This window comes from Solanum dulcamara, chromosome 7 (genome assembly GCF_947179165.1).
Source record: "Solanum dulcamara chromosome 7, daSolDulc1.2, whole genome shotgun sequence".
Taxonomy (NCBI): domain Eukaryota; kingdom Viridiplantae; phylum Streptophyta; class Magnoliopsida; order Solanales; family Solanaceae; genus Solanum; species Solanum dulcamara.
In genome coordinates this window covers 1,628,157-1,640,749 of record NC_077243.1, presented here as the reverse complement: position 1 = coordinate 1,640,749, position 12,593 = coordinate 1,628,157, and the positions used below count along the sequence as shown (strand labels likewise).

At 36.1% G+C, this 12,593-nt stretch overlaps 3 protein-coding genes across 6 annotated transcripts; 1 reads left to right on the top strand and 2 right to left on the bottom strand.

Moving 5' to 3' along the window:
* Positions 1 to 230: 230 nt before the first annotated feature.
* LOC129896726 (inactive protein kinase SELMODRAFT_444075) lies at positions 231 to 5,843 on the top strand. Of its 4 annotated transcripts, none has more exons than XM_055972683.1 (11): positions 231 to 500; positions 784 to 886; positions 1,613 to 1,905; positions 2,402 to 2,556; positions 2,655 to 2,749; positions 2,848 to 3,869; positions 4,288 to 4,448; positions 4,663 to 4,739; positions 4,815 to 4,962; positions 5,068 to 5,217; positions 5,394 to 5,843. In XM_055972683.1, the coding sequence occupies exons 3-11, from the start codon at positions 1,725 to 1,727 to the stop codon at positions 5,544 to 5,546; spliced, it is 2,142 nt and encodes a 713-aa protein (XP_055828658.1). In that variant the 5' UTR covers positions 231 to 500; positions 784 to 886; positions 1,613 to 1,724; the 3' UTR covers positions 5,547 to 5,843. The 4 variants fall into 4 exon arrangements, with proteins under 4 accessions (XP_055828658.1, XP_055828657.1, XP_055828659.1 ...); XM_055972684.1 differs by lacking the exon at positions 231 to 500 and adding an exon at positions 683 to 701; XM_055972682.1 differs by lacking the exon at positions 231 to 500 and having other exon boundaries at positions 662 to 886.
* A 420-nt stretch (positions 5,844 to 6,263) lies between these two features.
* On the bottom strand, positions 6,264 to 10,423 carry LOC129896727 (protein WHI4). Its single transcript, XM_055972687.1, has 10 exons — positions 10,097 to 10,423; positions 9,080 to 9,142; positions 8,530 to 8,611; positions 8,320 to 8,394; positions 8,083 to 8,161; positions 7,930 to 7,975; positions 7,350 to 7,456; positions 7,108 to 7,177; positions 6,736 to 6,818; positions 6,264 to 6,639 (listed from the first exon to the last, which is right to left on the bottom strand). Exons 1-10 carry the CDS (start codon positions 10,289 to 10,291, stop codon positions 6,609 to 6,611), a joined length of 831 nt encoding a protein of 276 aa, XP_055828662.1. The 5' UTR covers positions 10,292 to 10,423; the 3' UTR covers positions 6,264 to 6,608.
* Positions 10,424 to 11,414: 991 nt separating this feature from the next.
* Positions 11,415 to 12,349, bottom strand: LOC129896597 (PRA1 family protein F3-like). Its single transcript, XM_055972536.1, has one exon. The coding sequence runs from the start codon at positions 12,243 to 12,245 to the stop codon at positions 11,694 to 11,696; it is 552 nt and encodes a 183-aa protein (XP_055828511.1). The 5' UTR covers positions 12,246 to 12,349; the 3' UTR covers positions 11,415 to 11,693.
* Between the last annotated feature and the right edge of the window lie 244 nt (positions 12,350 to 12,593).

Genomic DNA, 12,593 nt, shown 5'->3' with positions numbered 1-12,593 from the left:
AAAAATAAAAACAAACAATTGCTTATTATTACTCCTAAAAACAATTGAAGGTAAGGTTAAGATCGATATTTTTCTGAATAGAGAAGGGCATTTGCGTGAACAAAAGAAAGTCTCTGACTCGAATTGAATTGATTGTGTTTGACACAGTAAAAAAAATAATAAAAAATCAGCAAATGGACTTTAACAAGAAAGAGGAAAGAAGAAGCAGAAAAACAGAGAGAGAAATATATATACTATTAGCTGTCTTGTTCACCTGATCCTTTTTTTCATATCTATATTTCTGTGTAAAGATTTCTATAACAATGTCTAAAAGCAACTGTTACACAAACAAAAAATAATAATAATCTCTGCAGCTGCAAAAATATATATTTTTCATTGACATTGGAAAAACCCAAACTCATCATTCATTCAGCAGAAATTATTGATTTGATGAGTTGTTGTAAGTTGTGGGTCATCTTTGAAAAACTCCATTTGAAGTTTTTCTGATTTATCTCTTTCAGGTAACTATTTTCTTGAAAATCAATTTTTAAAGAATGTTTTTTTTTTTTTAGTTGTTTAGCTGTTTTTTTGATGTTGAAAGCAGAGGAAAAACAAGAAGATGAAAATGAGTGATAGAGATGTATGTATACAGCTAACACCTATCACATTGTATCTTTAACATCAATATCTTAGCTCCCAAAAAAACCCCATTATGATGAACTGTTTGTTTACTGCTCTCGTATTTTCTGTTAATCATTTGTTACTGTACATCTTGTTTTATGGGTTAATATTGGAATTTTGCAGGTGGGGGAGATTGATTCTAGGATCTGAGTGCTTTTTTGGGTTTTGGTTGTGGAGATTGGAGCGCCTTGAGGAGTCACTATTATTATCGATAAATCAGCTACAGGTCACTGAAAACTCAGCTCTTGTGTCAATTCAACGATTTGGTCGTCGGCTTTTAGCTTTTTGGATGTTTGGTACTTTACATTTTGTGATGTGAAGTTGCAGAGAAAACTGTTCTTATCCTATTATGGGGTTTCTGAATTACACTGTTTTAATTAGATTCCAACATTCCATTTTGGAGATAAAGGGAAAATAATGGGGTCACCGATTTGATTCAATACTTCTTTTTTTTTTTCATCTGGGAAACAGCTCATCTCTTTCACCTGAACCTTTTTTAGCACCAATTTTTGACTCTTGTGATCTGAAAGCAGACTAAAAAAGAACACCTTATTTGGTAAACTTTTTTTGACTATGGTGTTTTGTGGGACAATATCGCTGTCAAATGCATTTTATGTTTGCAGAAATCATGTGCTCCCAAACTGTTCATTCAGTTTTTAGCATTTGATGGATTTCTTCTTTTATCGAGTTTTTTGGATTTTTTTGCTTCGTTACATTTTTCTCTCCAGTTCTTTTACTTGGATAAGAACAGAATGAAAAAAGTATGAAATTCAGTAGAGTTATAGGGGATATAAATGGGGTCTTATCAGTTGTCATGAAGTAGTCTCTTCTTACTGAGAAAACACTGTGATAAAATAGCGGCCGTTTAGGTTTATTTGCATGAGAATCACATATTTTTGGTGGGTCAGTCAGTACAATAATGCATATATTGTTTTCTTCTTGTTTGGAGCAGACATGATTTCCCTGTGGGTTCTGAGAATCTAGTTAAGAGAAATGGTCTAGCACGTTGATTTGAGTTCAAAGTTGAAAAGGCAAATAGGAAAGAAAGCTATTGGTGTGTTCTGATGAGTCGGGAGATGAAGAAAGGGAAACAGGATATGAGTTCTGATGCAGCGGAGAAAGTTATGGTGGCTGTTAAGGCATCGAAGGAAATACCCAAAACAGCTCTTGTATGGTCTTTGACTCATGTTGTTCAGCCTGGAGATTGCATTACACTACTTGTGGTTGTACCTTCACAAAGTTCCGGTAATTTCTGTGGATTTTCTTGTTTCATTTATTATGATGTCCTAAACAGTTTAGCTAGAATTCTCTAGAGGCTTACTTCTGTTACAGATAATTGAATTGTTAATCAGTGAGAAATTTTTGCTGCTTGTATTCTCTGCTCCTTTATGATGGTATTCTTGTTAGAGATGATTTCAAATTTCTTAAGGGTAACCAAGATAATTACCTTTTTTCCTAAAAGCTTTCCATGAAAAAGATGAGCTTTAGCTGGCTATTCTTAAGAGTGGGAGATAATAATGTTCAGGATTTACTCTTGCAGCTGCGAATTTCTCTGTGCGCCATTGAATCCTTATTTGTTCATTGATGCTGATCCGGCTTCATGTTTTCTAGGCACTGCTTTATGAAGGGATCTTATATTTAGTAATTCTGCCATGTTTTTATATTTATGCTGCTTGTGTGCTTTCACAAAAAGGGGTCTAGTGAAAATTACTTTTTCTAAGAATTATGCAATCATTTCTAGGTAGGAAGCTATGGGGTTTCCCTAGGTTTGCTGGAGATTGTGCCAGTGGCCACTGGAAGTTGCACTCTGGAAATACTTCGGAGCACAAATCCGACATAACAGATTATTGCTCCCAGATGATCCTTCAGCTTCATGATGTTTATGATCCCAACAAGGCAAGCTTACAAAATTCTTGTCATCTCCACTGTTGTGACATCGTTACAAACATTGATGCTAAACATTTGGTTCTTCTTGTACTCTTATTTTCCTCCAGATAAATGTTAAGATTAAAATTGTTTCTGGTACACCGCATGGAGCTGTGGCTGCTGAGGCAAAGAAGTCTCAGGCTAATTGGGTTGTTTTGGACAAGTAATTTATTAAGTTCTTGGAGTCTGATGCCTTGTTTGTGTGATTTTATATTTTCAAGCTTTATTAAACGTTGCTTGCTATCGTCGGTGTTTTTTCAGGCATTTGAAACATGAGAAAAAACGTTGCATGGAAGAGTTGCAGTGCAATATTGTAGTCATGAAGCGATGTCAACCAAAAGTTCTCCGTTTAAATTTAGTAGGTTCGCCTAAAAAGGAACCTGATGTCACAGGCACATTATCTTCAGAGAAAACTCATATATGTGGAAAAGAATCAAACAAGAAGGATTCATTGGATTCTTCCCGTGGTCCACTAGTAACTCCATCAAGTAGTCCAGAGATGTTCAGTACGACTGAAGCTGGTACTTCATCAGTTTCAAGCTCTGATCCTGGAACTTCGCCATTTTTTGTCACTGAAGTAAATAGGGATCTGAAAAAATCAAATTTATTAGCTGCCAAGGAAGATATAGATGAATCGAGTTCAGAGAGCGAGAGTGAAAATTTATCCGCCTCATCAAGTTTAAGGTTTCAACCATGGATTGTTGACATAATCAATTCACATTCTGAACTCTCGCAAATCAAAGGAAAGAGCTCTTTGAGAACTCATGACAGGCCACAAGATTCCACAAATAAGACATTGATGCAGAAGTTTAGTAAGCTTGATGAAGAAAGTGATTTTGGATCCCCGAGTTATAGAGCTGATTTGGATTACAGTGGGAATGTGAGAGAAGCAGTTGCGCTGTCTAGAAGTGCACCTCTTGGCCCTCCTCCCTTGTGCTCAATTTGTCAACACAAGGCACCGATATTTGGGAAACCTCCCAGGTGGTTTACTTACTCTGAACTGGAGCTTGCAACAGGAGGATTTTCGCAAGCAAATTTTTTAGCTGAGGGAGGATATGGATCTGTTCATAGAGGAGTCCTTCCAGATGGTCAAGTTGTTGCTGTGAAGCAACACAAATTGGCAAGTTCTCAAGGGGATCAAGAGTTTTGCTCGGAAGTTGAAGTGCTAAGCTGCGCCCAGCACCGAAATGTTGTAATGCTGATAGGATTCTGTATTGAGGACAGCAGAAGACTACTAGTATACGAATATATATGCAACGGATCTTTAGATTCTCATCTATACGGTATGTGATACAGTTTTTTCCCCTTCTGTCCTTGACAGCTCTCATGAATGTGATAGTTTTTTCTTTCAGTAAATAGACACCTATCTAATTGGTGAAGATACCTTGTGTGAAGAGATGCCCTTTTTAGCTCACTCTCTTATTATACTAATTTGTCATTACCCAAGGTTAATTTTGTATCTGCATCGCCTATCAACTGTGATGTACCGAGTCGGATTGTTTTAGATGTATACAGCATTCAAAATTGGTAGATTTATTTTTCCACCGTGAATCTAAATTTTATCTCTATTTGAAATAAACTTTCTGCCGATAAAAACTATATGAAATTTTTTATGAAGGGCTTTTGGTGGTCTATTCATTTTGCTTCAAGGTTGATTCTTTTGTCTTCTTTTTTCTTAAAATCATTTTCTGGTTTTCTCAGGTCGTACTAGAGATCCTTTGGAGTGGTCTGCTCGTCAAAAAATTGCTGTAGGTGCTGCACGAGGTTTGCGTTATCTTCATGAAGAATGCAGAGTGGGCTGCATTGTCCACCGAGATATGAGACCCAACAACATTCTCATCACCCATGACTTCGAACCACTAGTATGGAAGAGCTCTTTCTCCTCAGTTGAAAGTTCTATGATACACATTAGTCTTAATATTACTAATTAAGACTGCATTGAATCATCTAAGCTGAAAGTTCTACATTGTTTTGTGCTTGATCCCGAAGCACAAAATAAGTTGCTTTACTGTGCTATAATGCATTGTGTCTACCTTTAATGCTGTACTCTTAACTTTATTTCCTTTGTTTTTCCAGGTTGGAGACTTTGGTTTGGCTAGGTGGCAACCTGATGGTGACACAGGCGTTGAAACGAGAGTAATTGGAACATTTGGGTAGGCGTTGAAAGTAGTTTGGTATATTTTGATGTTATGTTACAGAGAATCAATAGTCTAATTTGTGGAATTTAGGTACTTGGCGCCCGAGTATGCTCAAAGTGGCCAGATTACTGAAAAAGCTGATGTTTACTCATTTGGAGTGGTACTCGTGGAGCTTGTTACAGGACGTAAGGCAGTGGATCTTACCAGGCCTAAGGGCCAGCAGTGTCTCACAGAATGGGTATATATTTAGTTAACTTGAATTTGCAGTCATTTTTGTGCTGACATGAGCCCCTCCTTCCCTTTCATGTGTGGCTAGCTGATAGTGTGATTGATTTGTATTAAGGCGCGTCCGTTGTTGCAAGAATGTGCTATTGATGAGCTAATAGATCCCCGGCTAGAGAACTGCTACTCAGAACATGAAATATACTGCATGTTGCATGCTGCATCCTTGTGCATACGACGGGATCCTCAAGCTAGGCCACGCATGTCTCAGGTAAGTGTTACAATTGTGCTTGGAATATAAGTACTTATTCATATGATTCATGTAAAGTAGAAATGTGACGATACATTGACACTGCTTGCACAAAATCTAGTCTATGCACCATTCACATGATTCTTTGTGCTTGGTATAAGTTAATTCGCATGTTTGTTTTGGATATTGTTATGAAGGTACTTCGAATACTTGAAGGTGACCTTATCATGGAATCTGGAAAATTGTCAACAACACCAGGATATGATGTTGGAAGCCATAGTGGAAGGATTTGGTCAGATGCCCAGCAACAGTATCAAAGGTTCAGTGGTTCCTTATTAAGCGATGGATAGGAGGAATTCAGTGCTAAGCCCTCATTTGACAAAAGGAACCCCTCCAATATGTGGGACGGGGATCAATCCAGGACAACATATTAGGACCATCTGTAAATAAATTGATCTTGACACGAAGATACATTTTGCTGCTTTATCAGGTCTATTTAGCCAGGCAGTTTTGTCGAAAGCCATGTATTTGTTATATCCTTGTATAGAAGGTAGGCGTAATATAGTATATGTTTTGTATTTGATGTCCTGTCTACGTGTTTTTTGTATTTCATGATGAAATGAAAACTGTCTAGTCATTCCACTCAATCTTCAAGTTTATTCATGTAGCTCAAAGAAAAAACCGTTATTTTTATGAAAAAGAAACCTAGCTTCACAATCTTGATTGCCAACTTTCATGATACCATTCACATTGTTTTATTTCTTATAGTGTAAAGATGATATAGAGAGTTGAACAATCCAATTTTTTATGACCTGAAATTGTATAGTTGGCACTGTTTTGGACACATGCAACTAAAGCAAGCGTATGTGACGTTTAGATTTTTTTGATCCCCTTGACAGAATTCTTAGCTCCCCCTCAGTCAATTGGAACATGCTTGCCATTCAAGTTGAACCAAGGTTATTTAAGGAAATAGATGCATGAGTAGGCAACAAAATCGATGGACATGTGAGCTGATAGGTCAGTTTACTACAAGGCATGGCAGTAGCTAAGGCCGAAGAAGATGAACATGAGCTTCAAACTGTACATTTTGAAATAACAATGCAGCTGCAACGATGCTTAGGAAGTTAACAGTTTGTTACAAAACTTCTGAAGAGTCGATGAGCAATGACATTAGTTTGTTGCAGTCCATGTGAAGTCAGTTGTACAATAGTAAGTTTGACTGTACTTGCACGCATGCGTCTTAAGAATGACATCCAATTTGTCCATAAATACCTTCATACGCTCTAAACTCTGTTATAACACAAATACATCGCCGAAACTAAGCACCGCAAATATCTTCTGTTCAGCACTACAAGAGTAGCCAGTAAGTTGGTAACCATTGAAAGACTTCTTGTTTTACCATAAAAAGGTATCTACGGCTTCCTCATTTTGGATCTCGCATACCTGAAAAGGACAGGAGAAAATTTTAGTTAACATTGCTACAAGAATGAAAATACTCGGAATATACTTGCAGTAGGATGATAATGATGAGAGGAGTACTCTATGTGCATGCCACCCCGATCTGAAGATGGTAGTGTGCTTCCTTGAAGTTCATTCAACGCTTTAGTTGCTCGCTCAACACCCTATTGAAAAAAAAAACTAAATACATAAATGATGGGAATATGATTAACATTCCTTTTCCAGTTAGTAACAAATGTAGATGTATGGTGCTTCATGTACTTTGCAACTCCACTTCCCTTTTACAGAAAATAGAACAAAAAGGGAAGTCTAATTTTCCTATTGACTGCAGCACAGACCAGAATGGTTGATAATTCCAAACACATGATTGCAAGTTAGCTTCATTTTTAAGTCTTTGACCTGATTGCAAGTTTACATTTTGCTGTAGCCACACTAAGAAGCTGAGAGTAGTACCTCAAAATCAGCAAAAGCAACAGGCATCCCACCTCTTGCACGCACCTTGAGGGTGTTAAATCCAGGATACCTGGCAGTAAAAACAACATATACAGTCAATTTTAGGAAGCCTTTAGCAAGTTGTAATATTGCCATCTGCAGCTAACACTAACAGACCAAACTGCTTGATCATATGAACACGGAGTTCTCAAGAATGAAGCGAAAGAGAACACCCTCCTGTGGGGAGTTATACTGGATCTTACTGAGAAACGACTTGCTTCAGTTCATCCTCAGTGCAATTTGGACCAAGATTGGCAATAAACAGAGTGGAACATGGTTGTGCTCCATCTGTTGTCTTCTCGTTTTGTTCCTATAACATCAAATCCAAATGAGACGCTAAAGTTGCATCGGATCATGAATTGAACTTGAAGAGCACTTGCAGCATATATAGAGCAAAACTTTGCTTGGCAAAAAATAAGAACTCCACAAAGAATTCATCAGCAATAAAAAGTCCATGAGACTCGTCCAAGATGTTTGCTCCAATAGTGAAATAAGGCAGGTCTCTTTTTCAGTAAGAACAAAACATGTAATTTGAAAATAAGTCAGGTCTGCAACAGTAGTTTGAAAATAAGTCAGGTCTGCAACAGTAATTTGCAGCGCTTGCACATTTGGTGATTATCTATGTATATAGTCCTTGCACACACGCGCACACACACACACACATTCATTCCAATTTTCAGGATTTGAAGGGCACACTTTCAGAGCTTCATCTAATCTGATTGCAGTGCCTATTGTCCAGCATACAACACATGCTACAGATAAGAGGGTAATATATAGACTTACACTTTTCAGGGCCAAATCATGGTCAGGCTCCACTACTTTCTCCTCACTGTTCCACGATAGAGAATAATAAGCCTTCCATGACAGATCAAAGTAACAGAACTCAAATAACACATGTCTTTATAAGTAAAATTTATTTTATCAAGAATGCTCGACCATTTCTCTTCTGAAGAATCATCCTTTGTCCCAGAATCAGGATTCTCAGGCTCGGAAGCATCATCAGAATCAATATCACCTGAATAAGCAAATAGTGCTTACACTTCACAAGTCTCAAAATTGGACGAAAATACTTCCTTGTAGGAATTCTTAAACAAAAGGCATATGGGAAATACAAATATATTTGACATCTCAAATGTGGTAGTGGAAGCATATAGCAAAGATCAAAGCTAGTACCTTCATTGCTTGATGTGTCTTCGGCATCTTCATTGAACTTGTTTCTGTTGTCAATAACTACATAAGGTCCTCTTCCTGAGAGTAACAATCTAAATGAGCCAATAGAAGCAATAATCATTAAAAAAAAATGGAAAAGAAATTTACCATTTTATTGGATGCAAAAACTTTATTGATATCAAATAAATAACAATGATTGCAACAAATTTATACCTGGAATTTGTATTCTTCTAGAGTTTGATCTTGCCGGTTCAATATGCAAAGTGGATCCAGTTTGAGGATCAAATTTTACACCCTGGAATTGGAATTGGTAAAGGACAAGAAAAATACAAATTGACTAAACTAATGAAGCAAAAGTTGAATGTCTACATGATCCTCAAGATATGTAGCAACAAACTCAAATTAGAATTAAAAGGAGATTAGCAGAAAAAGAATTTGTTTGTTCCCTTTTGCACTTAATGGACATTGTGGGCTTTTAGTGTTAGCAACAAAACTAAACCAAATCAATTCATCAACAGCCACAACTCATAATGCAAAAAAACACTTATTTGCAGATGAATTGAGAGGCCGAGATAATAAGGCAAGGTCAGGTTGTGAATAGTTGGATAAATTTAATATTTCTGAGCCTCTTTATCTTTTATACAGAACACAAAAAGGAAAGAATAAGAAGATCTTGGAATAAGGTGGTCTCGAAAGCAGCATATATGTGATCTCTAAAATCCAAACAGAATGTGGAACATAGCTATCAGATTAGATATCTCACATTCAGCGCATGCATGGCTGCCATTGCTGATGGATGATCAATAAAAGTGGCAAAGGCCACAACCTGCATATTGGGAGAAGAAGATTAGAAACAGAATTGTAAATAAAAGATCGGTGCATAGATACAAAAGTTGATTAAAAAAAAGGATTTAGTCTTTTGCTATCAATTCCTTTCACTTTTTGATTAGAGAAATGCTGAAAAGCTTCATACCAGAATAAAGTTTACAGATTGATCAGGTTGTCTTCAGAATAACAAACAAATGTTACTATTTCACTTTCCCCGCCTGAGAAATTGGACAAGAGTCTCTTTGAATGTGGAATAAGCTAAGGGAAAAATGGTCTTTGCCTTCATCTGCTCGCAGGAGCTGAGCTAGATGCCCAGATACAGATTCAACCAAAGCCAATAACTTTTGCTTAAACAGTGAATTTTTGCTAAGAAATTCATTAAATACGAATAAATATTGAGTTTAGAACCCAGTTATTAACACTTAAGTAGTCAATTTGATATCCAAAACGCATAAAGTTGAAATTGTGGCTCCACCTCTGCGTCTGCTCATACTGTGTATTTTCGGAAGAAGAATGAAGAGACAATTCTATCTTCCACAAATCCTAATCAGTAAACTCTTAATAAGTGAAACCCTAAATTATTTCTAATAAAAAATGAAAACCTTTCTGTCTCCAAAATATAAGTAACCAACAATAACTTTCAGAAATTGAAAAATCGTATCCTAAACGTTTCTGAACTTCATTCAGCTTCACCTCCACCATGTGAATAACTTCTCCAGTTGCAATTCCTCTTCTACTGTTTTCAGTAAAAAAAAAAAAAATCTTTCCAAACAAATAATTCACCGAGTGTTATGAACACTTAAGCTCAATGCAGATTCATACAGTTGATTCGTGCTAAAATGAAGATTAAATATCCACATAAGTAACTCAAAAAATCTTACCCAATCACTTAATAGCTTCGCAAATTTTTTTAGCATCTAAAATAGGCAGCGAATTAGGAAAGAGAGGATACCTGATTTCCTCGGCCGGTGTACTTGAGCTGACACGATTCAAACCCAGGACGGCGGCGGAAGAGATTGTGAATCTCACGAGCTTTAACATCGTCAGGAAGTCCCGAGACAAACAGCGTTTTTATATCATTCTGCTCATTGTACGCATATACTGGTTGAGTTACGCAGTAAGGATCGTACGCCGGGAGGTGAGCCATTTTCACGGCGGACGGCGCCGGTTGCAGTAGAGGAGGTGAATGAAAGGGCTTTGAAGGTAAATTAGGATATATTCACCTGAATTTCATAGCAAGTACAACGCCTTTAGTACAACGTACAAGTATGCTCACTTGTTTTTCAGCCTGCGTTATCTCATTAAAAAGATATGAGTTTAGGTTATAATAGCAAATTAGTTAATTTACAATTTACCTGATATTTTTCGTTTTACGAGAATAAAACAATTTAAGTTTGATTAATATTTCAGTATGAGATTTTTAAATTTTTTGAAATAAAATTTATATATTTAAAATAAAAAATAATATAAGTCATAGTAATTGACAATTTAAAATATTTAAAGATATATGAAAATTTTTTGGTAAAAAACAAACTTGTTTGAATCTTAAAATTCAATAAATGTCACATAAATTGAGACGAAAGATTTATTAAGTTTTCGAATTTTAAATATGAAATCACGATTGTTATTGAATATTTTACTTTTTAATATGAGATTTATGGACACAAATTCAAATTTAATTATCCTAAACTACAAAACAGAACACGTATAGAATCAGAGAGATCTTTTTCCTCTTTTTTTTTTTAAAAATATTCTTTTAAATACTACAACTAAAATTCCTTTATCTTATTGCTACTAGTTGCGGAAGAAATACACCTTAATTTTAAGTTTTTACATGTTTAATTTGTAGGAAACTTTTTCGTAGGAAGCTTTAAGAAGTATTGATTTATTTTTTTGGTTCCGTTCATTTTTGATACTCAATATTAATAATTTGAACCTGCATCAATTTTTTTTTTACTAGTTTAATTTGTATCAATAAAATCTTAAATATTTTTTGACTAAAACACTTTTTAATAGAAAAGAATTTTCATATCTAGCTCAAATCTAAATTAGGTTTGCTCGAGTAATTGGACAACTTCATTCATCTATCACATCAATTAATAGGTTTAAAATTTCTATTCTCATAAAATTATAAGTGAAAACATTATTAATACTTAATACTTTGCGAGTGGGGTGGAAAAAAATTAGTTGCTGATACCTTTTTCTCGTGGAAAAAACGACAGACATGTAGTAACTTACTTCTTTTAGTTGCACATAATTTAAGCCCAATATAGACGAAGAAGAATCGGGAAAGTACACGTTTTTACCATGTCCCCATATTATTTCTGCCGACATTAATTAAATACAACACGCATTGCAGAAAAAGAAAATCACTAAAATAACAACAAACCACCACTCATCGATGATCAAATTCAACGAGAAATGAACAAAACTGTATGGTGATACAACAATCAATCGAAGAAATTATCGGAAATCAAATAAATTAACAAAAAAAACAAACTACAATTGGTTGACAAACTTCAAGTGATTTGGGGGATTAACACAGCAAACTAAGACGACGGAGGAGCAGATCTTAAGAAGGCAGCATTTTCTTCATCCATGAATAAATCATCAGTTTTCCTTATCAAAGCATGAATCAACACCACAAACACGCTGACCGCTAGCGATATCAAGATATTGAATGTAGCGCCGGCAACCAGCAGCAATCCGATAGTAAGAACAGCTAGAACAATCAGCACCACAACATCAGAAATCATACGGCCAAAAATCACTAACGGATCGTCACGGAGAAAGTACAGAAACAACCAAACGGCCATCAGAACTATGAAGACGATGAGTGAGATCGGGTGCCAGAGGAGACTTAGGAAGACAATACCGAGCACTATGATGGCATAGTTCGTCTGAAAGAAGGAGAAATTTGTCTTAATTCGTGATATCGCATCGCTGACTCCAGATGGAATTTTGAAGGAGTGGAGATTGAACATCTCCTTCCATGGCCGGCGAGCAGCTAAACCTTCCTTTAACACATCTTTTGCCCTACTGATGTACTCCACGTTTACCGGCCCGGAAGATGACGTCGGTATTGTGCCGTAATTCGTCATTTCTCGCCGGAGATTTTGAAAAACGGAGAGGATTTCTTCTTCGCTGTTCTAGAAGGGGACGGAGTGAAAGAGAGAAGGTGTCTTTAATGTGGAATATCTTATAATTTGTGTGAAAATATCACCATAAGGCTGAGTGACACGTGGCAATTGATAGCTGTCTCCGGCACATTCTTTCCACGGAGTTTCTTTACCATTTCTTTTTTATTTCCTTTCCAAAAACTTCATTTGACAAAATGATTTTTAAAATCTATAATAAATTAAGTTAATAGGATAGCTGAAATTTCAAGTATGTCATATTCAATCATACCTTTCATTTTATTTTTCACATTGTAGAGGGGATAGGCATTA

What these genes read in the sequence shown, in the direction of transcription:
- LOC129896727 (XM_055972687.1), bottom strand. Translation starts at nt 10,291, where the DNA reads ATGGCTCACCTCCCGGCGTACGATCCTTACTGCGTAACTCAACCAGTA. An exon ending in ACACCGGCCGAGGAAATCAG is followed by an intron (nt 9,143 to 10,096) that starts GTATCCTCTCTT and finishes CCCAATATGCAG; the next exon opens with GTTGTGGCCTTTGCCACTTT. An exon ending in GATTCTTCAGAAGAGAAATG is followed by an intron (nt 7,976 to 8,082) that starts GTCGAGCATTCT and finishes ATCGTGGAACAG; the next exon opens with TGAGGAGAAAGTAGTGGAGC.
- LOC129896726 (XM_055972683.1), top strand. Translation starts at nt 1,725, where the DNA reads ATGAGTCGGGAGATGAAGAAAGGGAAACAGGATATGAGTTCTGATGCA. An exon ending in TGTACCTTCACAAAGTTCCG is followed by an intron (nt 1,906 to 2,401) that starts GTAATTTCTGTG and finishes AATCATTTCTAG; the next exon opens with GTAGGAAGCTATGGGGTTTC. An exon ending in AATTGGGTTGTTTTGGACAA is followed by an intron (nt 2,750 to 2,847) that starts GTAATTTATTAA and finishes GTGTTTTTTCAG; the next exon opens with GCATTTGAAACATGAGAAAA.
- LOC129896597 (XM_055972536.1), bottom strand. Translation starts at nt 12,245, where the DNA reads ATGACGAATTACGGCACAATACCGACGTCATCTTCCGGGCCGGTAAAC.